This window comes from Micropterus salmoides, unplaced genomic scaffold (assembly GCF_014851395.1).
Source record: "Micropterus salmoides isolate LMB-PRFRI ecotype aquatic unplaced genomic scaffold, ASM1485139v1 Ms_hic_scaffold_1460, whole genome shotgun sequence".
NCBI lineage: Eukaryota > Metazoa > Chordata > Actinopteri > Centrarchiformes > Centrarchidae > Micropterus > Micropterus salmoides.
Genome location: NW_024040553.1, coordinates 1 through 26994, shown reverse-complemented (window position 1 = coordinate 26994; position 26994 = coordinate 1). Strand labels below are relative to the sequence as shown.

The 26994-nt window shown below is 42.8% G+C and overlaps 2 protein-coding genes across 2 annotated transcripts; both read right to left on the bottom strand.

Annotated features, from left to right (window-relative positions):
• Window positions 1-390: 390 nt before the first annotated feature.
• On the bottom strand, window positions 391-20985 carry LOC119903305 (kinectin-like). Its single transcript, XM_038719484.1, has 36 exons — window positions 20829-20985; window positions 16187-16866; window positions 15907-16065; window positions 15675-15779; window positions 15459-15589; window positions 15211-15315; window positions 14943-15083; window positions 14627-14733; window positions 12206-12350; window positions 11397-11493; window positions 11085-11269; window positions 10814-10882; window positions 10671-10708; window positions 10123-10213; window positions 9763-9831; window positions 9614-9651; window positions 9401-9491; window positions 9141-9212; window positions 9008-9045; window positions 8537-8627; window positions 8303-8415; window positions 8114-8210; window positions 7329-7369; window positions 7121-7211; window positions 6245-6331; window positions 4658-4747; window positions 4440-4526; window positions 4267-4356; window positions 4083-4175; window positions 3896-3964; window positions 3717-3800; window positions 3272-3355; window positions 2206-2289; window positions 2030-2125; window positions 1535-1645; window positions 391-1406 (listed from the first exon to the last, which is right to left on the bottom strand). The coding sequence occupies exons 2-36, from the start codon at window positions 16863-16865 to the stop codon at window positions 1377-1379; spliced, it is 3798 nt and encodes a 1265-aa protein (XP_038575412.1). The 5' UTR covers window position 16866; window positions 20829-20985; the 3' UTR covers window positions 391-1376.
• A 400-nt stretch (window positions 20986-21385) lies between these two features.
• Window positions 21386-26895, bottom strand: LOC119903306 (mutS protein homolog 4-like; the record flags this gene model as incomplete). Its single annotated transcript, XM_038719486.1, is given in 20 exon segments — window positions 21386-21743; window positions 22033-22121; window positions 22210-22384; window positions 22606-22734; window positions 22818-22936; window positions 23033-23233; window positions 23911-24035; window positions 24598-24701; window positions 24890-25026; window positions 25109-25278; window positions 25370-25434; window positions 25534-25608; window positions 25785-25852; window positions 25961-26133; window positions 26225-26237; window positions 26240-26332; window positions 26335-26396; window positions 26485-26566; window positions 26569-26599; window positions 26785-26895. Coding segments are annotated over 20 exon segments (2220 nt in total), but the record flags the coding sequence as incomplete, so codon positions are not given.
• Between the last annotated feature and the right edge of the window lie 99 nt (window positions 26896-26994).

Genomic DNA, 26994 nt, shown 5'->3' with positions numbered 1-26994 from the left:
TCTTCTTACTGATGGGAAATATTTTGTAATGCAGGAGCTGAGAAAACAAACGCGCTCCTGTTCTGAGGGATTATACAGCATCACAGGAAACTGGTCACACCCCAAAGGTCCCATAATTGAAGCTGCATAGTGTCAGCTTCTCTACGTCACTCAAAACACTTGCCTAAAATAACACCGCTGCATGAAAAACATGTTTATTGTGTACAGGGAAGTCAGATGGCCGGATAACCTTCATGAGGCAGAAGCTGTGTCATTTCCCTGTGCACATTCAGATTTTTCAAGGATATGAGTCAAATCAATTTGAAATTGTAACTAAGGTTGTGTGCTGCCCCACAGTGGTATGGAGAAAGAAGTGCAGTGGAAGAAAAAGAAGCCAAACAGGACGCTGGACAGATTTATCAAGCATCCCTTTTATTAACATCACCTGTTACAAAAAGAACAAAATCTTCAGTGTTAATGAACTTAGCAACAATATAGCAAGTGTTGATTACAGATGATATGGGACGCTTATTCCTAGAATAGTTGCAGTAGGATTAAAAACCTAACACTGTTGACCTGGCCTTCTCTTTCCACAGCCAGGGTCACAGACTCCCCTTCTTTCTGGAGCTGCAGTAAAGACTTGACTACAATTTGTCCATGCATCTCCATAGTTAGTCACGTAGTGACACTTCTGATATGCTGAGACCCCTCCTGATTTCCCTTCTCCAACCCGTTTTCTAGCCAAGGTATGCATGGAGCTATGAATTCATGAACACACGATGCACAGTTTGTGATAGGTTTCTGGACAGGAGGCAAACAGATCAACAACAGTGTATTTCAGCAGGTCCTAACTGGTACATTTAAACAATACATGTCTTTAAGTTAAGAAAAAAAAAGGACTGAAAACCCATAGTTTTGTCAAGTTGGAAATTTGTATCACTGCCCTCTCTTGACAAATTAACAGCTACTGCAGTCTTCAAAAGGATTTCATTGAAAAATACAGGTGTTTTAAACAGAGGAATGGTTGCCACACAGTTTAAATTATGCTGGATGTCATTTTTAAGTTTAGATTAAAAATTAATTGTTGATGCTGCTAAAGAAGAGGAATGTGGTGGGAGTGGAGTAGTGTGTTTTGGTACAGTGTCTGGAGTGTTTGGAATTAACAGTAACCTCTTCCTGCTCCATTACGGCCAACAGTGAGACCGGGAATGGTTTGTCAATGCCTCGGCCAGAGTCATTTGGAGGCTTCCTACAGTACAGGTGAGGTGACGGAGGTTGAGGAAAGGGGGTGGCTGGGTGTGATAGTATGGTGTGATGTTGGTAATGAGGAGACCGAAGGTCAAAGGTGGTCTCTGTAGTGCAGTCAGGATGACTGCTTGGAGTCTCTCCTCCTCTAACTAAACCATGGGCAGATCTTTGTCAGTCTCCTGCAGGAAATCACAAATGTAGAATGTTCATACTCCACATTCAAACACACTGTTGCAAGTGAAAAGACAGGACTGTGATCCTGTAATGTTTTATTGGATGGTAAGAACAGTGCAGTAACAGGCCTTACCCCTTCCTGTCGCTTGGCGAGTTGCTGGCTGACTGCTTGTAGCAGCTGCTGCAGTTCTCTGACTGTTTGGTTCAGTCCTGCTGTCATTTTCTCCTTTCTGTCAATCTCTTCCTGTCAGACACAGAATAGCTGATTTAGAGCATAGACTATATATAAAGATGGGCGACTTGACAATTACCCAAAAGTAAAACCAAAACATCTCAACAACCCCCTCCATGTAAAATCAAAGACATGTCAAATAATTTTGATGGTTTCTGTCATTTTTGGTAGTTATCACTCTGATGTACTGTGTGTTCAAGTGTTAATTTACAATTTTTAATGTATTTGGTATAGTCTGAAGTTATGTCAAACAGCGAAATTAGGTTATCTTTGCTCAATTGTTGAATGTCTGTGGGTTCAAATAACATAATCATGATCCCACAGGCATCCAGGAATTGAGCAAAACGCACAGTCTCAGACTTTGAAAACCCCTGACATACACCACCAGACTCTTACTGTCTGTGACGTCAGACTGCTATTCTCTATCAGGTCATCAGCGTGGTCTGTCACTTTTGATAGCTCCCCCTGGATCAGATCAAGAGACTGCTGGGCCTGGATAAAAATATAACAATTAAAAAATTAACAAACAACAACTCGTATAAGCCGTGTAAAATCGAAATGACTGTTCTTACCTTATAAAGGTCACCAGCCACCTTTTGCCTCTCGTTCTCTTCCGTCTCCAGCTTGGACAGCGTCTCAGTGAGTTGGGTTTTCAGCTGGAATCAAAACAGACACTCAGCATATGTTCTACAGCACATTGTAGCTTCCCAGTGGTATTTATTCAGAGCCTCTTGCATTGCCTACATTAAATGGGTACATTAAAGTGCTCAACACACATTAAACAGGGTTTTTTTTTGTCCTACTTAGGCCATGTTCGAACCAAAACAAGGTGCAAGGGGGCTGCATGGTTGTGTGCATAGTATTCATTTATTCCTGTGTCTCCATGGTTTCAAGATAAACGGTATTATTACATCATTCACGTTATAAAATAATCTACCAGGAATATGCACTTGTGCGTCCCCAATTGTTGCCGAACAATGTAGCAAGCAATGCGTCCCAGCAAAGGTCTGACGATCCAGTGTCCTCATAATAATTAGGAGGATCCATTTTTGATAACGCTGTCGTCAGTCTGAACGCAGCCAATATATTGTTAATGAACTACTGACTGCAAACACTTCAAAGAAAAATGTCCAGTGACATCATGACAAGACAATTGGACAAAACAGGCAGACAAGGTTTGTAAGAAAGCTGAAGAGGGAATAATGTTGCAGTTTAAATTGTGGAGTAAAATTATAGATGAGGATTGACAAAATGGACCCTTTTTTGGACTCTGCAGAAGGAAGGCAAGTTGAACAGTAAGCCATTTGTTAGATGCCTGACACGGCAAAGTGAGATGAAGCGGAGTGCCAGTGTAGAGAATGGAGAGTTAGTCTTGTAAGTGTAACGCGCAGGTGAGTCATCATTCTCAACCTCTGATTTTTTTTTTTTCCTACTCTACAAAGTCACATTCTTGGTTCCTAAAAATCAGAGAAAATATTCTTGAAGTTAAGCGTTGAGTATGCACGTTCACCGAGGTTATGCATGATGATGACCCACAGTTGAAGATGGAGCACCCAGTCCCGTCAATGTGTAGAGCCACCACTGAGCGCAATAAGAGATAGGTTTGGAAAGGAGCTCTAGAGGGTGAGCAACGCTTACCAAATTCAGCTCCTCATTCTGTCTGAAAGCTTCTGTATATGACCCATCAAGTCTGGTCTGCAATTCAGTCAACAGATCTTTGAGCTGAAATTAAGTTTTAAGATAATGGGTTTAATGGGTCTGTGGGAGTCGGTCCTGGCCAGTACTACTAGCACACAGTTCACGCAGTGATACAAACTGTTAGCTAGCAGAGCCGTGTTACCATAAATAAAGCACAGGATCCTGCATGACTGTAAATCACCAGTCTGTACAGTGTACTTTTAGTTCAATAATGCTGAATGTCTGTTGTGTGGATGTCATATTCCTCAAATAAACAGGATGTCACAAAAATATCAAAACAGAAAAACACACCATGAACATGAAATATGACACACAGCAAAGCTCATTATGCCACAGCAGGATGAACGCTGTGACATGACTATGAAGAAGTCAAGTTTCTGCTCACCTCTCTGACCTCTGTCACATAGGTGGCACTCTCGCACTCCGCCCTCTCCAACTCAGATTCCAAGTGCTGCTTTTCTCTTCTCATCTGCAGAGCACGACAGAGGTTCACATATGCTTATGACTGAAACAAACAGCAGAAGATAAAATTTTTGAACTACAACAAGTCAGGACAAGACTGACATTTTCCAACTCTGCTCCATCAGTTAGTCTCTCAATCTCTTGCTCCAGAGCTGTGACTTTTTGGTTCATCTAAAAAGGTTAGAGAAGAAGAATGATACAATAAAAAGCACCACATGGTGCATGCATCACCTCAGCGATTTGATATTCAATCTTGGGAGTGGTCTCCTGCTAAACCTAAACACAATACCTCTCTGAGCTCTCTCTGCGATAGCTCCAGCTTCACCTTCCAGCGAGACTCCTCCTGCTCCACGCTGCTCTGGAGGCGCTGCAGGATGCCCTCCTGTGGATGCAGCAGGAACGACAGCTCAGTGTAGCGAGCGATACCACTTAAAGAACCAAAAATGTTAAAAAGCGAAAAAACCTCATCTCACCGTCTCTGCCAAAACCTTCTTGTATGTCTCACAGTCTTTCTGTAGAATCCTTTGGGTTTCCTCAGCTTCTTTCAGCTTCTCAGCCAATTCCTAACAAGAGAGAGAGAAGTATTTGCTGACTGCTAAAGATATCTTCAGATTAAGAGAAATATGTTCTCTTCCACTCTATTTACCTTAGAGTCCCCTGATGCAGGGGTGGATTGTTCAGCTAAGCTTTCAGCTACTGCCCTCTGAAATCTGTGGAGCCACTCGTGATGGTTCTAGTAGAAAGAGGGGATAAGAGAAAGAAAAGAGAAACTTCTGTGAAACGACACAGGAAGGAGAAGCACAACGGAGTAAGAAGGGTCTTCAAATCACAATATGCATTGTAAAAAAAATAAAAAACCCATACCTGCTCACTGGGCAGAGGCACATTGGGCAGAAGTCTGTGCAGAACTTCTCGACACTCGGCCTGACACACTTCAAGTGCTGTTTGGTTCTCCTACATGGCGATGGGAGGGGCAAAGAGGAAAAGAGAAGAGTGGAGGTTGAGCATCGAACTGTTGAAATTGTCACTTCGAAGACAAGGGCCAGTGGTCATCAGAGCAGATGACAACCACTTTTCCTTCTTCCTCATTCTACTCTCCATTATTAATTATCATCAAGTAATTCATTGAGCCACTCCAATCAATGTCACAGGAATTATTCATTTAACATCTTAAATGATCATTTTAGAACTTTAGGATAAACCCTGTCTCGCTCCTACTTCCAATTACCCTGAGAAAAAAAATCTTTCAAAAAGGGCCACACCTACACCAAGTGTCAGCAACCTCCAATTCAGAGCACATCACATGCTTCGGTCCTCCTGCAAACCAAATACATCAATCTGCTTTCATGAAATTCTACAAAGTACCTTGAAACTCTTCAATTAATAAAAAAAAGTGGTACCCATCAGTCCTCCCACAATGGGCTAGCATCATTCACATGTCACTCTGAGGCCTGAAGGGGGAACTTACACCAAGCACTAGCCAGCTGGCACTCTAAACACTATTCACATTAACACACTGTGTCACAAGGCAGCCCTGAGACGAGTGTAGAGTCGAATGCAACCAGCATGCACTGACAGTACATAACAGCTGCCGAGGAACTCCCTGGCTCAGCTCTGAGAAGGTGCTTTCTACTGTACTCAGATGGCAGGAGAGCAGCTGCCAGGCCTGATGGTTCAGCATGTACCCTTGGCTAATGTAGGGGGAGGACAGCAAAAATACACACACGTCACTGCAACTGTTAATAGACTACCTGGTAGCCCACTATGTCTACACCAAGAGACCTGCAGCACTCAGAAATACACTGTAGATTTTGCTTTACATTTAGCTACACTTGTTTGTCCTGATGGAGAACAAACATGTTTCAGTTGTGAGTACAGGGCATTGAGAAACACAGGGCACTGTTGCATACTCACTAAATGGATCATTTAAAAAGAATAAACTGCATAAAAAAATTGAAGTGAATTAAACAGATTTTCATTGACTGATTTACTGGTGTTGTTGACAGTAAGGATGTCACAAAGCGGAATGGAGACAAACATGCTAGAAATGAGTCAAATGACAAAGACAGGAAGCTGCAAAATGATTGCCAAGAATATTAATCTAATGACGTCTAGTGAAATCATTTCTGGGTCACTGCACACTCATTTCCAAGCATCAGCATGGGCTCCTTGGGCAGGGAGAAATCTTTTCAAAAGTTGAAAGTTAATAAAGTCTGAGATTGCCAAGGGGAGTAGTAGTTCAACAGCTCAACATAGCCAATTGAAAACTTGACCAAACAACAGAGGGGAGGGGCCAGAGTGAAGCAAATGAGTATGCAGCTTTGTTATGGAAGATGTTTGAAAAGAAATTTCACTGGGTCAATTATGGGAAACAAAACAGCATTTTCTTTGGGGGGGGGGATGCATCAGATTGGAACTAGAGTGAAGCAGACTGAGGTGGTGGTGTCGAACCTTGACAGCTTTGCTGAGTTTCCCTTGAAGCATGGACTCGGTGGCTGACAGAGCTTCCATTGCACTCCAGTTTTTCTCCCGAAGCTCCTGTTTTGGTCAGTTCCAGAGAGATACTACTTTCAGTTCAGCCTCAGGGGAAAATGCATTCAGTGACCCTCAAAGTCTGGTAGAGTAACACAACAAACCGAATGCATTTCTCATTTTAAAAATGCCTACACTCTGCTTTTCACCCACGCTCCAACCACTAAAAATAAGCATGAACGTATAGCCTCGGGAGTCCCAGTCTCGCACCTTGTGTGGGGAAGAGCAACATGCACAGTACGCAAGATATGTATAGTAACAATATTCTGTGAGCGCTTTCTATTTAAATTAAGTCAGTAATCATTTCTAGAGATTTTTTTCGGTAGAAGTCCACGTAAACATATCAAATCAAATATGCCTCTCTCGAAAATAAAAGGTGGGCAAGTTTCTAAAGCTCTGAATCACCCACAAGCACAGACAAGCTAGCTGAAACAGTCATGGCCAAAGGCAAGCATAACAGGAGTAGGCTGGAAGCCCTGTTATGCAATGCTCAGCTTAAGCAATCCAAATCATAATAGAAATCTGTACTGATGTGTATGATCATGTTGAGCACACAACACTGGCCTCGGCTAAAGAAAGCTTTGTGTTTGCTTAAAAAATGCTTAAAAAGAACAAAAAGCACAACAACCGAGACTAAGTGGCAGTGGACAACAGGAGGTATGAATGTATGCAGTGTGCAACTCCAGTGTGAGGGTAGTGTGTTGGGGAACCACACAGGGGGGGGGGGTGCGATGTCTTTAGACCAGAGGAGATACTGGTATTGCATGGTTCAGGTCATTGCTGTAGGAAACCTACGTTGTTCTTCTTTCTATGAAGCTCCAGGGAGTCTCTCAGCTCAACCAGCTCACCCTGCAGATCTGAGACCTGCTTGTCCTTCTCTGACAACCTGATCGAAAACAACATAACCACTCATTATGAACATTATTATGTGGTTAAGGTTCCTTTAAAATGAAGACGTGTGTGAAAAATGTGTTTGTCATCATATGTATTAAACATTACTCACGCTGTAAGAAGCTCTGGGCTCGGCACTGCTGTGTGGGACTGCTATACGAGGTGGGGGAAAAGACTCCATTAAAAATAGGACTGATTATAATTGTATGACTGTAAGACAGAGAGCTCAAACTTTAAGGACAAGTCAAACATGAACAGGTTTTTTTTCTGAATCCCTAGTCAAAGAGCCCCTTCCTTCAACTTAATGGTTCCTTGGTAAAAATCTTTTATAGCTTAACAAATCCTCCTGTCTCAGATGATTTTTCCCCAAAGAGGTTTCTTTCATTTTAGGAAGTTCTTGTCACACACTGATGAATTGTATGTTCAAGTTTCTGGTAAGTTTGCTTTTAATTAGTTATTTGATGCTATAAAGAGGGGTTTTATGTCATGACTGACAGCTGAGCTCGCAACAGAGTTAACTGGGACCTCGATACCGTGGCAACAACCCAGATCTCTACTGTGCAGACTCTGGCTCACCAACACAGCCCCCATTTGTGGTATAATTTGGCATTACTTTGGTACTGGGGGAAAAAGTGGAGACACATGGTCCATGTTATTATATTTAACTGTATATAGTGTGTAATTTAAATTTAGAATGCTAACCGATTCTGCAGTTCTTTTATTGTATTTTGTTGTTCTTTTACATTCCTTTGTACTGCCTTGCCAACATGAATTTCCCCTGCAGGGGATTAATAAAGGAATGTCTTATCTTATCTCTATATACAGTCTATGATTCAAACCATAAAACATGTTACACTTGCACTTTGTAGTGAGCAATGTTTTGAGAGCATTCCTCACCTGTTGATGCATCTGCTCCATCTTCTCGCTCAGCTCGCTCGTCCTCGCCTCAAGCTCACCCTGCAACATCTGGATCTCCTGATCCTTCACCAATAGCCTGCCGGTCATATGTGCACATCATTGGTATGATTTCTAATGGCTAATCTGGAGGACTGCATGGTTAAATGGTTGGGGGGGTGTTGAACTTACTGAGCCTGGACTTCTTCGAGCTGGGCAACAGTACTGCTCAGCTCTTCTGGCGGCTCCTTCTGTCTCAGCTGTTCTATCTCTGCCTGCAGGGCAGCCAACTGCTGCTGCAGAGACTGTGAAACAAAACTCGCCTCAGACAAGAGCTCAAACTAGGACAATACAACATGAACAGCAGAAGGAGCAGCATTTGAAATATGGAAATCCAGTATTTCATTGATACAGAAAAGCCCACACCTCGACTGTCTTCTCTCTGAACGAGCTGCTGTCTTGTGCTGCCTGTAGCATCTCCTCCATTGATTTTAGCATCATGTCTTTCTCTTGGATCCTATAAAGCGAAGTGAAAGAAGGGTTCACCACACAGAACAGTTTCAAGTCAAACAGAATCTGTTGCCATTTACTTATTTAATGATATCCACTACAAGAGGACATTTAACAGCAGCAAGTGGAAATCAGATGTTAAAAGACTTCCTATCGCGGGTGTGTCTAGGCATTGGCCTGGAATGCCAGGAGGAATTAGTTCTGATATGCTTACAAAAGAGTAAGTAGTAGCCTTTGGGTTCACAACATGTAATCATGACTTGCATCAGCTACTCTTCATCTCAGCTAGTTGGCACTGAAACTAAAGTTAAATATTACCTTAAATATCTGTGTGTTTTGGACAGGGGATGGGTGAATAAGACATTGTACAGCTACACTGTTACTTACTTGCTCCGGAGTTCTTCCACTGTCAACTCTGATGATGCCTGTGATTAGGGGAAGACACAATTTCAAACAAATGAATACAGAAATAAAAGGGTTGGGGAAAAACACACCTTTTTAATATAAGTTTTTAGACAACACACTGCTCTTCTGTCTTTCTCTTAATGGCCTCTATTTCTTGTTTTAGTGCCTCTTTCTCTTCTCTTACAGCCTGCATCAGGAAAAGACATTACTTTTTGCCCATTAGGGATTGTGATTGCAAGGCACGCAGCAAAATACAGAGTCACTTAAAGTATGCTGATGGCAGTCAAATGTGGGGGTGAGACAGCAAGTTTTCAGTTGTTTCTTAAGGCTTTGCTACCTGGGGCCGTCTCTTTCTGAACAAAAGAAAACGGTCACCTTGAGCTCTTCGTCTTTGTTGGCCACCTCAATCAGCCTGTTCTCCAGCAGGCCATGTACGGTTTTTATGGTCTCCTCCTTCTCCCGGCAACTGGGTAGGAAGCAATGTTTTATACGATCATTCAGATAATGATTATGGCTTTTTTGTTTCATGGACACAGTAACACGCCTAAACAGCGGATGTATTCAAGATACGTTCTAGTTTTCACACACCTTATCTGAAACTGGTCCAAAGCCAGCTGGGAGGCAGTCTACCGGAGGAGAGTCCAAGGCCAATAGATAGAGAGGGTGTGTCAAACAGAAGAATGCAAATGCCTAGGGATCTTTTAAATTTGGAAAAACAGTCATGGTATGTAGCTGACCTGATCGGAAATCTGTGCCTGCAGATTCTGAATCTCTGCCTTCAGTGACATGTTCTCATTGTGCAAGGCCTGCAGAGGAAAAGGACACGGGACAGGAAAGAGATGACAACACTTATTATGTCATGATAATACAATAATTTGAACAATGACACAGCATTATTCTTTTTAGGTTTAACCCAAAATATCTGAAAATGTGAACCAGCATGCCCTCTTTCAGGCAGCGTGGTGTACATGGTCTTCCGTCCATGTTCCCCCTCAACACGGTGAGAGGCCTAGAAGACGTTTACCAATATCTACAGATTCTTACACTAACTAGTGCATCGGTTCATTAGTCTGCAGGAATTTGGTAGATGAATGTACCTGCATGTTAGTCTCTCTACTGGCCCCGCTGCTCCGCTCAGCATTTAGAGAATCCTCCAGACTCTTCCTCTGCAACTCCTTTTCAGCCAATCTGAACAGAACAGGGGAAGAGTTGGGAGAGCACATGAAAAATGGTATCACTTTTAATAAAGTTAGTATGTCTGAAACTGGTACATACTGATCCAATACCGATATCGGCCTGATAGTTACTCAAATAGCTGGATCGGGTATTTGGTGACAAGGGGGCCAATCTATTCGAGTCAATTACGCACGTATTCCATAATGCATCAGCAGCACGCAGGTGGACCCGAACATTTTGCTAGGAGAGCTGACACAGCATTTTGTTTTACAAGGTTAGGCGGCAATGTTGAAGTCAAGCCCTGATGTTGCCTTACACATAAAATAATGATTTCCAGCCTCTTCCTCAAAGTCAGAAATACAGCTTGTTAATTTTACACTGTTATGGGATCGGTACTCGGTATTGAGTTGGATCGGTGTATCCCTAGTCTGAAAAGGCAAAACATCAAATAAAATAAACAGTTTCTTACAGCTTCTGTATCTCCTCAATGTGGGCGACATGGGTGGCCTAAATGAGAAGAAAATAAATCTTAGTAGCACATACACTACATACATACACTGTTATGCCGGTAGACATAGACAAAACTCAGAAAAATGAGGTTGACAAATATACCTGTGAAGAGATCTGGGCCTGCATGCTCTCATTCTGGACGTGAAGACTTTTGTTTTCATTCATAAGCTCCTGTTAACCACAGACAGTATTAGTACATGCAAAAAGTCTGCATCTAATTCAACACATTTGCACAATGCTTAAGAATCCATCAGTGTAATCCAATTCCACGGCTCCATTTGATAAACTTCCATATAATCTGATCCAATATAGTGAATCAAGCACAGATGTACTATAAAATGGATTTGTTGTATGTGATGTTGCGGTGGCTCACCTGAACCCGGGCCTGCAGTGAGTCATCAGGCATACTGTGCTGGGTCATCTCCATAAGCTCTCTCACTCTCTGCTCCAGGCGCTCCTTTGAGACCATGGCGTCAGTCAGGCTGCCATGTAGGGTCTGGAACTCCTTGTTCTTGTTGTTCATCTCCGTCTCCAATGCCAGCAGCTGGCTGTGGAGCTCTGCGCCCACATATACACAGATTTTCAGTTGCTGAATGTAAACTGAAAAATTCAGTTTTGACATAGCAGAAGCAACAAGCTAAAGCTAAGAAGGATCACATTTTTAGTGCGACAGATTTTAAATCACCTTGATTTGAGGCCTGAAGTTTCTCTCTCTCAGCGTTGACATTGTGGAGGAAATTCTGCAGTTCTTCCCAACGTCGCTTAGCATCCTGCAGTTGGGCCTGGGGATGAGAGATGTATCCAGATTGGTGAACACTTGTCTCCCAACCATTATACTAGAAAACAAGCGCTTAAAACATTTTAGCAGTGGTGGCTTGAGTGGGAATCAAGTTGACTGGGAGGGTACAGCCACAGTAAGATAACAAATTACTTCCATCCACCTTTCCTTTCATTCTCAAGATCACTACTTAAAGTCAATGACTGCGGCGATTGATTTGCATCAAGACTACATGAATTTCTAAAAGCCTGTGATCCTCCAGTCTCTTTCAAATTCAAATACAGCTCTGGATCTGTCAAACTCAGTTAATGGATAGTCCAAATTACAAAAACATCTTGTAGACTGTTTAATCGATTTTTCTACTCTGTGCAAGAAAGAACACCAGGTTTTCTGTCATGAAAATCTCAGGAAAGACAGGAAAGGCTGATTTGGGTATCTAGCCGGAAATTGTGGTTTATACACAGCACAAAGCCTCAAACATTCCAGCTTCCAAAGCCAACACAATCCTCCCAACCCAGGTTCTATTTCCCACACCCCTCCCCAGGACTTCTCCAATATGACCTCCTCCCATTTCCCCGGCAATGCTACCACACCCGCCAACCAGATTAGAAGCTGTGCAGCATCGCCCAGGTTTGTACAGCTCGGTTCACTTTTGTCTCGGCTGGGGAAACTGAAGCACAGGCTAAATAACACATTGTGCATCTGGGTTAGAGTACCTCCAGCTGGGACACGTTCTGCTTGTAGCTGACCTCCAGTGACTTCCTCTGGTGCTCCTCCTGCTGCAGCTTGCCGTTGTTTTCTGCCAGCTCGTTCATCAGACTGGCGTACTCAGAACGTAACTTGTTCAGCTCTGCTGAATTCCTATAAAGCAGCACACATTCACAAATTTAAAACAAAACGGTTGATGGGGCATTATTGTGGATGTTTCTGATTAATCAAACTACAAATAGCCTGTATGGGGCATTTCACATTGTGTAACTGTGCATGCAAATGGAGCTCTGCCTTAATGTGACCTACAGACCTACACAGGCAGAATAAATTTCTGAGATAGTGAAGTCTGAGCTAAAATGTGTGTATTTATTTATTTTTTATATAGGGTGTCTTTATTATTTTTTATTCTGCTTTTAAATTGCCTCTCTTTACTTGTGTTTTTAGTTTAAAGCCGACTGAGATTCGCACATTAATTCCAATGTACCTGTACTGTCTTGTACCTGTGCAAATGGCAAACAAATCTATCAATGAATCATAGGAGTGTTTCACCTAAACTGCAACCTCCGAGCAGGGCTGGAACAAAAAATAAATAATAAAAAAATAATCGGCCCTGGCATTTTTGGCCGAGGCGGTCCACCAAAATCAGTCGGACACCCCACAATCGTTTCATTTAGTGGGTCAGATTAGGGGTGTGATGAAACACTGAGATGTGACATTGCACAAATTTGGTGTCTATGACTACAACACATGAATAAATTGTAATAGACCTACGTAGGTCTGGGGGTCCTCCCCCAGAAGATTTTTAGCATTAAACACTTAATTTCCTTCATTGTGGAGGCATTTTCTGCACCAATTTATGGTGGAAATGTCTTCATTCATTCAAATTCAGGTGGCAGGGGACAATTCACAATATAAAAAAAATAATGCAGTAATCAGCTCCTTTTTTCAGTTAATTTTTTTGAACAATGCAGAGCCTTTGCATTGCAAGTTTTCTTAAGTACAAATAAACCATTTTCATAGCATTTTTATTTGTTAATTAACATTCCTTGGTGCAAGCTATTTTTCTGAACATTTTTAACAAATGCTTTCAAAAAAGTGGTGGCTACCTGTCCCCAGTGTAAATGACCCTGTTTCGCTAATGGTGCTTTCAGACCAAAAGCGAAGCGAGCGTTCGGGGCGGTGAGTTTACATACAAAGTCAATGCAAAGACGCGTAAAGCCACGATTTCCAGTCGAGCGGCGCAAAGCGACACAAAGGGGCGGTTCCGGCGACGCAAAGCGAAGGGAAGGAATTTCTCGCGTGTGTGAAATTCACATGACACTGAGTCGCGATAGCCTGTCAACGTTGAGATTGTCCGTACGTCACAGACAGCTTCAGAGCGTTGTGTGGAGAGGGCCAGGCAGAGCGGGCGATTAAAAATCTGCAGGCCGGCTGAGAGCTGCATAAACTTGGGGTAGAGGAGCAGGGAGCAGCGCTCTGACTTTTGGACAAATAAACACCCGTGGTTGGACTGGATTATGCTCTGACAACTACGCCGTTTGCTCGAGGGAGGAGCTCGGAGTAAACTGCTTTTATTAAATTAGCTTTTTACTTTAGTTTTTGGGAATACAACGTTGATTTATCTTCACTCGAGCTTCTCTGCAGCTAGATTCCGTGCACATCTGGTTCCAGTGTTGTTAGCGTCGTTTGGTACTATTTCATGTTTATATAAAAACTGGACATTGCTGGGAGAAAAGAAAGCGGAGGTTGAACTACCTGGTGAGTTCAGAAAACATGTGTATAACTTTATTCCAGCTGTCATCGTACTTTACTGTGACCAAGTTAGCATAGCATAGCCCTGATCCATCTGAACTCTATTCTGACAACAAACATTTTAGAAGTTGTTGTCCTGCTGTCTTGCTGACAGACCTGACAAAGCATGAATTCATGTTCATGTTATTTTGGCATCAGTTTGATCCATTTATTGCTATTTAATCACAGCTAAATGTTTACTTTGGGTTCATACAGCTGTAGTAATAGCGAGTTGTGTTTATTCGCGTTATGAATGTGAACACTTCAGGAATGTCCAGCGTTTTGGTTTTAATTGCTAGTTTCAAGTCTCCTTCAATACAGCACGATGTTGAGTTTTGCAAGTTATGGTCCCATTTAGAGGAAAATAGATGATAAAGCAGAATATGCTTTAATATCACAGTCAACGTGAATTATGGATGCAAATAGGGTCACTTCTGGTTCCAAAAAGCAAAGATGGTGAGGGCTATGATAACCTCAAGGTTTCAAAAGGGTAGTCCACTAACCAATGACAGCACAGTGGCTGCGTCCACTTCTATTATACAGTCTATGGTTTCACCAAGCTGAGCAGATGAGACATGTATTAAGCTCTACAGAGCATGACCAGTATGTTCTTATCTATAGTAGGTAACACTGACTTGCTCTCCATCTGGTTGGTGGCAGTGCTGACCGCGTCCCTCAGGATGCCGTTCTCCTGCTGCAGTCGAGTGATCTGGCTTTCCAGCTGCTCCCTCACCTGCAGGAACTACATACAAACAACAGGATTCAGTTTCCATGCAGCCTTGAGAAGAATGCCAAAAGATCTGGGATCCTTCACATTTTTTAATTCCAGATTTTTCCCACAGTCCTGATGATATAGTGTTGTATAATATAATATTATAAACTGTACAGATAACTGAACAAAATTGGAAACAAGTGAATGCATCTCCATACTTGCAGGAAACCAAAGCTCACCTTAATCTGCATGGTCTGGAGCTCCTGGCAGCTGCCTTGTGCTTTGCCCTGCATGCTCCCCAGCTCTTTCTCCATGGCTGCACGTTGCTCTCTCATCACGGCCTCCACCCGGCCGGTCTTTTGCTTCTCAACCTGAAGCTCCTAAAGCATAGAGGAAAGAGAGCACATGAAGCTCTTCACTCAAACAAATGGAATTACTCCTGCAATACAAAGAATAAGTTAATTAACATATCTCATAATTCATTAAGCAGAACATAGGAAGCTAGACCTGGCTGAGCTGTTTCACTTTGTCCTTAGCAATGGAGGCCTCCTCCTGCAGAGTTGTGAAAAGTCTCTCCCGTTCCTGTGCAGCTGGGTCATTCCTAGCTGCAGACTGGTTAGTGAAACACATGACGTTAGAAAAGCAGGCATAACAAGTCCAACTACAAATACCAGGTCACCTGCCAAATGCACATAGTGTGAAATATCACTTGTCAAGGACAACTAATTCAAATTTATCACTTATTAATCTCTCACTTTGTGCCAGGCATCCAAGGCATTGGGGCTCTTCTCTCGGAGGAGAGTAATCACACTGACAGCCTCGGCTTCTGACAGAGCCAGGCTGGACAGACCAGACAGCAGCTCCTTCAGCTTCATCTCCGTATTCTCTGTTAAAACAAGATAGGGGATGCAATTTAGCACGACAGCAAAAAGAACCAAAGACTGGATAAGACTTTTTTTTCCCCCTCCTACCTTTGTCAGTCTCATTCTTCTGTTTCTTGCCACTAACTTTGGATGTAATATCGTCATTATGGGCTGCCTGGTGATTGGCAGGAGCTGCTGAGTCGGCTTCATCTACTGGATTTGGGGGAAAACTAATTGATTACAAGGCGACAAGTTCAGGCTTCGGTTTGAGCACATGGCCAGGTATTTTAAAAGAAGTTGAGATATAATTTAGCATGTGAGGGCACTGTATCATCATTACCATGCTCAGTCTTCTGCTTCTTAGCAGAGTTCTTCTTCTTGCCACTGGTAGCACTTGGGGCTGCACCATCCAAAACTTTGGTTTCAGCCACAATAGGAGCTTCCTTCTTGACCAGAACTGGACACTGCTCGGCCTTGATCTCTGGCTGCTGATCTTCCACTGGAAAGGGAAAGGAGGAATACTGTCAATCTCAACGTTTCATCTCAGGAATTTATCGAATTAAAGTCAACAATTTCCATGTTTTCCCCAAAAAACTAAGACTGTACTCTTGGCTACTCACCAGGCTCTGCTTTTTGTTTCTTCTTCTCCTTCTTCTTCCCGGAGATCTGGGGTGGTGTCTGACCCTGAACAGGAGCCTGAGTGGCTTGGACCTGGACCTGAACCTCAAGCTGAGCAGAAAGAGGGCTGGACTGTTTGCTTGCAGTCAGAGGTGGCTCAGTCTTGCGGCCGACTGGCTTTGAGCCATTCACTTCTGGCTCCTCAGAAGACCGGGTTGTAGCTGCGGCAGCAGCAGCAGCCGCCTTGGCTGCCTTTTTCTCCTTCTTTTTTCTCTCCCTCAGACCGACAGAGGACTCTGGTGACACTGACACAGGCACATAGGGAGTAGGTGTTGGTGGAGCAGGATCTGGTGTAGCCACTGGTGCAGGCTCCTCCTCTACCTCCACAGCGGAGCCGGTGGCACCATCAGTCACGTCAAAATCCCGAAGATCTTCTTCAGACTCTCCTCCACCACCGCCACTTCCGCTGGCACTCTCCTTCTTCTTGCTCTTCTTCTTTTCATTCTTCTTCCGGGTGTCTGGCTTGGATGGTGGTACCTTGAGGTCACGTTTCTGCCTGGCCAGCACCTCGTCGTAGGAGGTTTCCTTCATGAAGAGCCAGAAGAAGAGGAACATGAGGGCGATGACCAGGGAAGGGGCCAGGATGAGCAGGTACTGAGAGTCGTAGATATCCACCGCCATTCTGAAGAGAAGGAGACACGATGCTTAGTTTAGGCCGCTTGGTCACACCAACAGTTAAAAAGCAGACATGCTCCATTCCACATCACAACATGCATCTGCAAATCTGTAGACATCATGGCAACAAAGGAATGGACAGGAGGTGTTAGTACATCAATAGTGCTGAGAGGCAGCGAGTGAGAGGACTCTCACTGACACCCTGTCCTCTCTTAGCGATATGATCCAATTAGATAACCATAACCAAGCTACACAGCTTAACACCCGCCCTCCATTTTAATAAGTTCATAGAGAATAAGGCATATCTACTTGAAACACTGGCTGTTAAGAGCCAGATAGAAGACCGTTATAGAGGAGAATGAAAGCCATCAACTTCACTCACACTGGCTTAAAGGGGGACAAAATAGGTCAAGAACATCAGAGAGACAACTAGGCTAAAAAGAAGATAGCTCACTGTCTCATTTAGTCACTTCCCTCCTTCAGCCCCCACAAGGACGACATGGTGGTATTCTAAACTCATATCAGGATGGATTTGCAAGAGGCAAAAATACATCCACGTGCAAGTGTCACTCACTGAGGTCTGCTGCAGCTGCAGCTTGGCCCCTGCCTGCTTCAAGCCAAGGAAGAAGAGGTTCTTCTTCCATCGCAGACAAAGTTCAGAGTCAAGAGGTCCTGAGACTACATCAGTTTAGCATCTGCCAAAGATATTCTTAGGAACTATATGTTGTCCCCTGAAGGCTACGCAGCGAGAATGAGCTGGGGTGGAATCAATGCGGATAAAGCAGTATTCATTTGAGACACAACACACTTTATTATCACTACATGCAACTAAAACCAACTAACGCTCCATGTATTGGCATAAATGACACTGAGGAAATGCCTGCAACATGACTATTAAGATGAGGTGGATTTATTTGTCATAGCAATAATTACTCATGTATTTTACACATAAGTATATCAATTAATGCAATTTCTCAGCCAATGCATGTGAAAGAAATTAAGAAGAAACACTGCCAACATTTTCAACAAAATGCTATCAAAAACATGTCAAATGTCCATGTCAGCTGTTGAAGTAGGCAGAGGGCTTGGCATTTTTCCAGATTTCCTCTTTTATGCTCTTATTTCTTTCGTTTTTGGATTAAATACTTTTTCTTGCAGAACATTTTTTTTCTTCGGTTTTAGCAATCTGACAACACCCTAGATGACATGTTTGATGTTACAATCGCGAAGGTGGTGCTGCAGTTTTGTAAAATAGTGCCAACACTTCTGATAACAGAAATAGATCTCATTTCAAACATTGAAGAGTATGTCTTGCAACCCAACACACAGCAGTGCAAAGCCTTGTGCAAACATACGCAGTTATTACAAAAATAAAACCACTGCTTTAAAAACGGAGAACAAGTTAAGCCCTGGGTGACGACAGCAGCATTGTGTCATCAACAATACATAGCGGCACCAATGGTGAGTGACTTGACATGCAGTGCAATCCAGTCCTATACCCAAGATCTGTGGCAGTAATATAGCGTAGGAGTCAGCGTCGTAGAGCAGACCTCTTTAGTAATTTGGATTAAGCAGATTACCCATGATAATACATTTAAGAATAACTTTCCACTGCAGGGCTTCCTGAGGACTGGCAGGCTTAGCCCTATAGTGTAATGTTGACCCTGTTTCACGCCCACCTCGAAAACCTCTCATTACATCTTCCACAGCACACAAAAATGTACCAGGTTTGTTTTAATGATTATTTGACTCATCTTACTCTGAAAAATAATGATAATAACTTTATTTGTATAGCACTTTTAAAAACTAAGTTACAAAGTGCTGAAAAATGTTTTTGCCTTTCAAGCACCAAACTATTCAGTATTATATAACTATTTATCAGCTTATATTATAACACTTTATGAAGAGCCTTGATTCCGACGAACACATTCAATCGGCTGGTCTTACTCGTTGATTAGAAAAGTTTGCCATACACGCTCAACACGTATCCACTTCATTTCCTCTGGTTTGTTTGTATGGCATCTGTGTCAAAGGCCATGCATTCCTCCACGCTCCATAGGCTACAGTTGACAGCAAACTCATAAAAAATGTTGTTGAAATATCTGTTGGTTTAGAGAGCACTGTGCACGAACTACTCTCACCGTTTTGCTAGTTATAGCTATAAAAGAAGACATAAAGAATCTATAGTACAGTGTGTACTACATACACACCATGTGGGAACGGGAAAACAAGGTTTTAAATACCTATTTTCAGTATTTACTTTCATTATGCCAAGTTCAATACATGTTCTAGAAATCTTCCATGTCAGACAAAAATCAAACTGTGACATAACTTAAAGCAACATTGGTTCTTGGCTTTTTACGTATGGGTGGTGTAAAAGTGTGAAGCCTGCTTGCTTTTTTTCAGCCCCAGTACTCAGAGTGGAAGGTGCATGTGTTTCCCCGTACATCCTGAGCCTTGTCCCAGCATTAAAATGAGCCCGGAGGACAAAGCCCTCTCGGGCTGTTGGCTCCCCGGAATCTAGCCACTTGGCTGGCCAGGCCTCCTGATTTGGCAGGCCTGGCCCGAGAGGGAACTTCTGATAACTATCAGACCCAAAAAGCAGTTCAGACAGTATTTGAAAACCAGGTCATGCAGGACTCTACACTTAACATCTTTAAGATGACAACGCTTTACTAAAAAGCACATCAATGGAGAGCAAAGAAACTTTGTAGAGTGAAAGATTGAAGATGGTTCTGTCTGAGTAGTTCTGCTGTATCACAAACTGATAAGACACAATCAGTATTCTGGTCATAAACTACGCAGAAAGTAGCAAAGTACACAGTGGAGCACCTGGTTATGGTGGAAAACATTAACCAATAGGTATTGGTCTGCTCTTTCTGGCTAAGACAAAGTTCCGCAAAGTGTGGCCAAACACTTTAAGGATTTCCAAAGATCTTCATAAAAGTACTTTAGATCGCTTAGCATTAAAGTAAGTTTATTAAACTAAATAGATCTATAAGTCATCAGGGTACAGTGCGTCGTGTCTTTATTCGCCACCTGATTGCAGATGTAGTAAGGTTGTCGTTCATTTTAAGTACCACAAATAAGTTACAACACCTCGACTTGTCTTTGACATAGCAAGCATCTTCATCATTCAACCAGGGCAGCAACTATGGTTGAGTGCTAAATGCCCCAGCATGCTAGATCATGTCTAATCGTCGGCCTTGTGCAGACTGCTGAACCAAGAGACGTTATGGCAGCTGTTTTTACACCAAAGAAAAGGCTGTTTGTGGATACAGCCTGTAATCACAGAAAAAGCAAAACTGACCTAACTTAGTGTTAATCGTTCCTGCTAAGTTACCCAAGCTAACGTTAGCTCCTTAGTCACACGTTATAATAACTAAACACCCACGAAACAGAAAGTAGAGGGACATTTGTCGACGACTAGCTCACTTCACCGACACGACTAACAAAACAATCATTATAACAGTGGATTCTCAATAATGGCCTGGACGTGGTTACAAGTACTTGCTATAATAGTTAAATCCACACAGGAAAGCTTCGTCTCCACTCAAGTTCGTCTCACTGAGTTGCCAGAGCCTATCACTCTGAATGAGCTAGCTAACGTCAACTACCATGAGCCAGGCACTGACGTTAGCCGGCCAATCCCATTATTAGTACAGAGGAAGTCCTATAAAACTGACAAGCTACATTGTTAAAACAAACACCCAAGTTTGTTTCTCTTTCACCAACACTTAGACCGTCCAGAGGCGTGGACATCTGCCCCCACGGGCCTCATCTTGCTGGTGACCCAGCCTCCCTCTCGCCTGAAATCTCTGACCCGGTCTGCCGCTTCATTCTTCCGTTCAAGTCCTGAGGGCCGTTCCCAGGCCTGGGTAAAGAGCTTAGCTGCGCTACGACCGGGATGGACGGCCCTTTGACAAGAAATAAACACAAAACCGCCGAAAACAGCTGCTCACGACATACCTGTATCTTCAGTTTGCTGTTTCTTCAGCGAGTGGTGAAATGGCGTTGTTTGCGTTGACTCTGGCAGACTCCTGACTTCCCGGGGCAGCTCCAGCCTGGCTTTCTTCTGCGCTATCCTATCTCCTGTTTCTGGTTCGCGGGGGCGGGTCATAGGCAGGCTGCTGAGGGACGCTTGTTTTGTAACTCCACGAATACCGTCCGCAGCTCTCAGTACATAATGCAGAACAAGTGATAGCTCCGCCTTTTCGAGACAGCCTTGGCACATAAATCTTACGCTCGACCAAAGCAAAAGAGGGGAGTGGTCACCGCACTTCCCCCTAAAGTCCATAAGACACATGGGTACAAATAGTACTTCAATATATCTACAAGGACATCCAGTACATCTATCGTATCTAATTATCAAACACGTATTTTATTGGAATTTCTTATGGTATCAGGAGCGTTTCTTTAGGTATTGAACACATGTTGCAACAGTTTACATGACATTTCCAAAATGAACCTGTGGTGTAAAATTATATTGCTTTTAATAGTATGGTCAAAAAGAAACTCATTAACACTTAAGTTTAAATAAGTAAATTTAATATCAAACAACCCATATATAACAACCCTGTCAAAAAAAGCATAATAAACATAATACGCCCAGAAATGATCATCAGACACTGATCTTAAATTTTTCTAACTGTATCACTGCCCCTCCCCACTGTAAGGCTGAGTCAGTCATTCCTCCTCTGTGTCATTGGACGCTGGCTGCCCTGCTGCCTGCAGGTCCGCCTCATACTGCTTCTTCAGGCCCTTTAGATACATACGCAAGCTGTCTGGGTCCAGTCTGGAGTTCTTGGCAGTCTGCAGGAGGCGGGTAGCCAGGTGGTACACAGCTCTCTGCCTCTGTGTTTCCGGATCACTGTGATGTTTGGCCTAGAGTGATAATAAACCACACCATGGGTCTTGTCTCTTTATCCAGCACTTCTCTGATATAAAACATGATTATTTTTGGGACACAACAATATTTGTGCTATCTGTAATAAGTGGTACTTGACTTTTTCAGGGTCTCACATTGGTTTCTTGTAAATTAATGTACTGTTGCACACAATGTGGGGCATGCTGTAAAAGCACCAGCTAAAATGTTCTGTAAATAAAAGGTACACCGTTTGAGACACCAAAGACAGTAGTAAAAAAAAGGCAATCTTATCTTTATGAACCATACCAAAAGCTGCTGGCTAACATTGGAGGCAATTGTCTTTGCCTCTTGGATTATGTTTGAAGGAAGTGAAGTCATTTCTGCTGCTTTCAGACCTAGAAGAGCAAAAACAAGCTCTGTAACTACTCTCCTCACCAATTTCAACAGAGTTGTACTATACATAGATTGACACTGACTCCGCACCATAGTGTCTTTCTTCAGAGCATCCTCGATTAAGCAAGTATGTGTACACCACACCCTCATCCCCAGTGTCACCGCTGCGTGTGTGCTGAACCTCCATGTGCTGGTTCTCCACATTGGGATAGAGAGCCTCTAGCTGGCACAGCTCAAGAAAGTGTGTGGCAAACAGGGTGAACGCCTGCAAACAGCAGGGAAACAGCACACACCTTTAAGATTACAACACTGAAAAATTAGACTACTCCTGTATTTATTTTACTACTTCACTGTTGACCTAAGAGGTGTACCACAATAGACTATTACTAATTAAATGGTTCAAATAAAGTACAGGAATCTTATTTATCTGGTTTTCATTTTAGAGAAAGGAGTGGCAGAGCAGGGCTGTATTGGAGCATATTGTACCTTGAGGCTAAGGAGGAACTCACAAACTGAGTGACAAATTCCGATGCCCTCCTCAGCACTGGTTCCACGCCCCAACTCATCTATGATGATTAGGGATCGGTCACTTATGTTGTGGATTATGTAAGAGATCTTTGGGGAGGAAAGATGCAGTCAATGATAATTTAATGATTTTTTTGATTGAGTGAGCAGACCTAATGTAAAAAAGCACATACCTCCTTCATTTCCAACATGAAGGTGGAAGAGTTAGTTTCAAAATCGTCATCCACACCAATTCTGGTGAAAATCTGGTCAGCAATACGAAAAGAGGCATACTCAGCAGGGACAAAAGAGCCTGAAATAATAATGCAAAGGCTTTACTCAGAAATCAAGTCAAATCAAGCGGCATTGAATTCCAAATTCGTGGGAGGCTGAAAGGCTTGCTGCTGACCTATCTGAGCCATGATCTGACACAGCGCCACCTGTTTGAGGTAGGTGGACTTGCCGCTCATGTTGGGACCGGTGATGATGACAAAGTTGTTGCCCTCGGAGATGTAGCTATTGTTCGATACAGCCTGCTGTCCAGCCATTCGCTCCAAAATGGGGTGACGACCCTGCTTGATGGCCAGTGTGTCTGTGAACTCTGGACGCACTGGCAGACACAGCAGAAATAACGAGCAACAATCAAAAATGCCTCTGTCTGTCGGTATTTTGTTTATATAACTCTATTTTGTGCGTGTCTATGGGCTGATCAAAAAGAATTAACTGTGATCTTGATGATTATCAATGTGTTGTTCATTGCATATCAAAAGAAAGGGATATGATTTAATCTATATAATTCAGTTACTTACATTATTAATTGCTGTCTAGTTAACTGAAAGGTGTGTCACAATATAATAAAAACAGATTTCTGAGAGGGTTGCATGCAGTGGTTACAGCCAGCTAGGTCCTCTGCTGGTGAGATTTGTCTCGGTGAATACAGCACACCAGTGCAGACTTATGTAACAAGGGTAATCTGAGTACACGCTGGCTGGGATAGAAGGGGGGCAGGCACATGTCTATGGAGATACACTTTCAGACAGCTGAGGGCCAGCGCTCACCACCCACGTAGCTGATCAGGCTGGTGCTGCCCACAACCCCCACAAAAAAGAACTGAGGCCAGCAGAGCTGCCAACCTGGTGGAGCAGTTTCTGTCATGTGTGACGTAGGCTGGGTGCTGCCTTATGTGCATACAGCACCACTCCCTCAGACAACAGATCAGACTTCTCCAAGGTTAATTTGACAGTTGGGCTGACCTGAGGTTGGAAATTAACAAGGAATCATACTTACCGTAGTCTGAGATGGTACATGCATTGGCCAGAGACAGCAACATGTCCAGCATGGAAACAGCATCAGAGAGCTTGTAAAGGCAGTGAATGTGCTCATGGACAGTGCTCAGCAGCTGGCATATCACCCTGTGTGAAGAGACAGATTAGATGCAGCAGGGGCAAAGCACCGGAGGAAAATATCTAACAAACGGCTCCCTCTAGTGGAGGCAAAGTTGTACAAAACAAACAGATCTAAATCAACTGTTAATGGGATGAGAACTTGCCTAGATAGAGAAATGCACAAGCTTGTATTGCCTGCTTTTACTTAATGCGTTGACTAATTTGTCAACTAGGACATTATTTTTTAGGCTTTTTTATCTGGGGATTAAGTCAGTCATTACAGTAAAATAATAAAATAAAATAAAATAAAATAGTCACGTCTCTGGCATCAAAACAATATTTAAAGATGAGCTTTGAATTTAAGCACACGTCTGCATAATCACATTCATCTGCGGAACAAAAACCATTCCAAAGAAACAATTTGACAGATATAAATCAAATAATTACTCAAAGAAATCTCATGATTACTCAGCTAAAGCATTCTTAAGTCGAGCCCAGCCCTTGTACAAAGTAATCTTTCTTTCTTTCAATATACAGTACAGTGTAATTACAAGCACATTTGTAAGTCATAGGATCATGATCTCCTCACACATAGGACATGTGAAAGATCTCCCTCAGGGCCTCATCACAGCGGTCATTCATCTTCACCAGGTCCACAGTAGTGAAGCCATAGTTGTTCTTGTGCTTGGTTACCTGAGGTGGAAAAAATTTGAAACACACGCAGCTTTTATGTTCATTCAATGATCCAAACTTTATTGTCCCCATGAGGGGCGATTTAGCTTCCTTCATTCACAGCTGATGTTGAGTAATCCTTTTTTCTGTCCTTAATTAGTCTGCTAGCTGTCAGTGTTGTCACTCTCTCTGCCTTTACTGGACTATACCTTGATAAACTCTGGGGGGAGTTTCCCTTCAGGTAAGACCACTCCTTCAAGCCTCATCTGGATGAAGAAACCTCGAACGGTGCTGAAGCTGGTACGCATTGGCAAACTATATTTCTCCCCAATCTGGTTCACTAGTCCTGTGCATAATAAAGCACTGTGATATAAATATGTTACACAAACATAAACCAAAGATATAAACTGAACAGCCAGAATAAACACCTGCAATGTCGTCCACTATCTCAGTGTAAGCTCTGCGAGCAATGTCAAGGAACTCATTGATGTTGGGGCGGACAGCATAACACTTCTGCGTGCGCATGTTCAGGCTTCCCTTCAGGTAGGTAGTGTCATCATTGATCACTGTCTTGATCTGCTCTAGGATCATGCCAAACCTGAGGTGGACACAGAGATACACATTGGAAGGAGTCTGTAGACATTACACGATAGTCCATTTACATCTGACACAGCCACAAGGCTTAGTACCTGTTATCTTCCAATGAGGTGCTGTATGCCTTAAGTAGAGCTGTGTTGCAGTTCTTCAACACCATCTGTTCATGAAAAGGATTCTGTGAATAAAAAGCCTTTCTCTCATTCTATCTGTGGCTGTAGGCTGATTTTAAACTTATTCCATGTGAACAGACACAGACCCTTAACCGTGGCACCAAATCCAATGTGTGTTTCAGCTGAATGACATGTGTAATTTTTGCTTCAGCAATTTGAACCTGTGGAAATACAGCAGTGAAAAGTGCACAACAAGAGAAAGACCAATCAATATTTCACACATACGCATTTTGTGGTATTTAGTTAGTTAGTTAGTTAAGCATTTTAAAACACACATGAATTCCATTACAATAAAATCTACAAATACAATCATGGGCAATCAAAGTACTGTACATACTGTTTCTTGCTTTGGGATTTGGACAAGAACAGAGAGAAGCTGGTCAATGTCGAGGAAGTTACCTATGGCTGAGGAGTGCAAAAGAACAGATATTCACTAGGTGATATATACTGTGTCATGCACTCATCTTCAGTATGCACATTATTATGTGATTAAAAACTGTGCTTGTTCCTGACCAGTCTTCAGGCCGAAGAAAAGCTCCTCATCCTGGAGCAGCTCTTGTATGGTGTCCAAACGTATGTTGATGGTGTCCACATCAACCAGAGGCTCCAGAATATTGGAGCGCAACCTTCTAGCACCACCAGGTGTTTTAGTGTGGTTAAGCACCCCTAAAAGACTTTGCTCACTCCTATACACAGATAAGCAGAGACAGATGGACTTAACACTTATGGGATTATACAAGCACTACACAGATGAAGATAATGCTCACCAATGCTTACCTGTGGTCTCTATATTGACCACCAACTCCAAGTTGGAGGCAGATGTTGAGTCAATCATTGCCGTCTGTTCACTCCCTTTAAAGCTCACTTTGAGAGACTTGGCAGCATGACAGAGTTCTGGATGAACTCTAAATATTTCAGCAAAGCAGCTGCTGCTGCCAGGCAATAATACCTGAACAAATCATGACATTTGGTCATAAAAAATATATATAGTGTTAGAGTATATCTATTTCTCAACATTATTGTACTCAGTGGCGTACTTAGCTTGCACTTCCATGCGGACTGTGCCAAATTCTGGAGCACACAGCTGCTGAATGTAATCCAGTCCTTTCCTCTCATTAAATACTTCCTTTGGATAGCAGTGAAGGCTACACCCTGTCAAAAAAACATAATAAAATGCACGTTACCTGACACTAACAGCTAACAAGAACACAAACATTCACAGTAGTTAACCAAGACTGAAATGAATGAGCATGAGTGAGCTACGTTCTGTTTTAAAAGTTGGCATTTGTTTGAATGAATTGTGTGTTTTACTCATAACACCTATTCTGCATTGGTACCGGGAAGTTCCCTGTGATGAGGTTGAACAGCTTTGTCCCTTTCCCCTTCTCACTGCTGGTGTCTGGCATCAGTATTTCCAGTGGCACCAAGATGTGAATCTTGGTTATGACCTTCAGAAAATATAGGACAGAACAGGAGTTCCCTCAATTTTAGAGCCCCTGCTGAGTCTATGTGAATAACAGTCAAACAATCATGTGGACTGTAGGATT

What these genes read in the sequence shown, in the direction of transcription:
- LOC119903305 (XM_038719484.1), bottom strand. Translation starts at nt 16,865, where the DNA reads ATGGCGGTGGATATCTACGACTCTCAGTACCTGCTCATCCTGGCCCCT. An exon ending in AGGCCCAGATCTCTTCACAG is followed by an intron (nt 10,709 to 10,813) that starts GTATATTTGTCA and finishes CTTCTCATTTAG; the next exon opens with GCCACCCATGTCGCCCACAT. An exon ending in TGGAGCAGATGCATCAACAG is followed by an intron (nt 7,370 to 8,113) that starts GTGAGGAATGCT and finishes CACCTCGTATAG; the next exon opens with CAGTCCCACACAGCAGTGCC.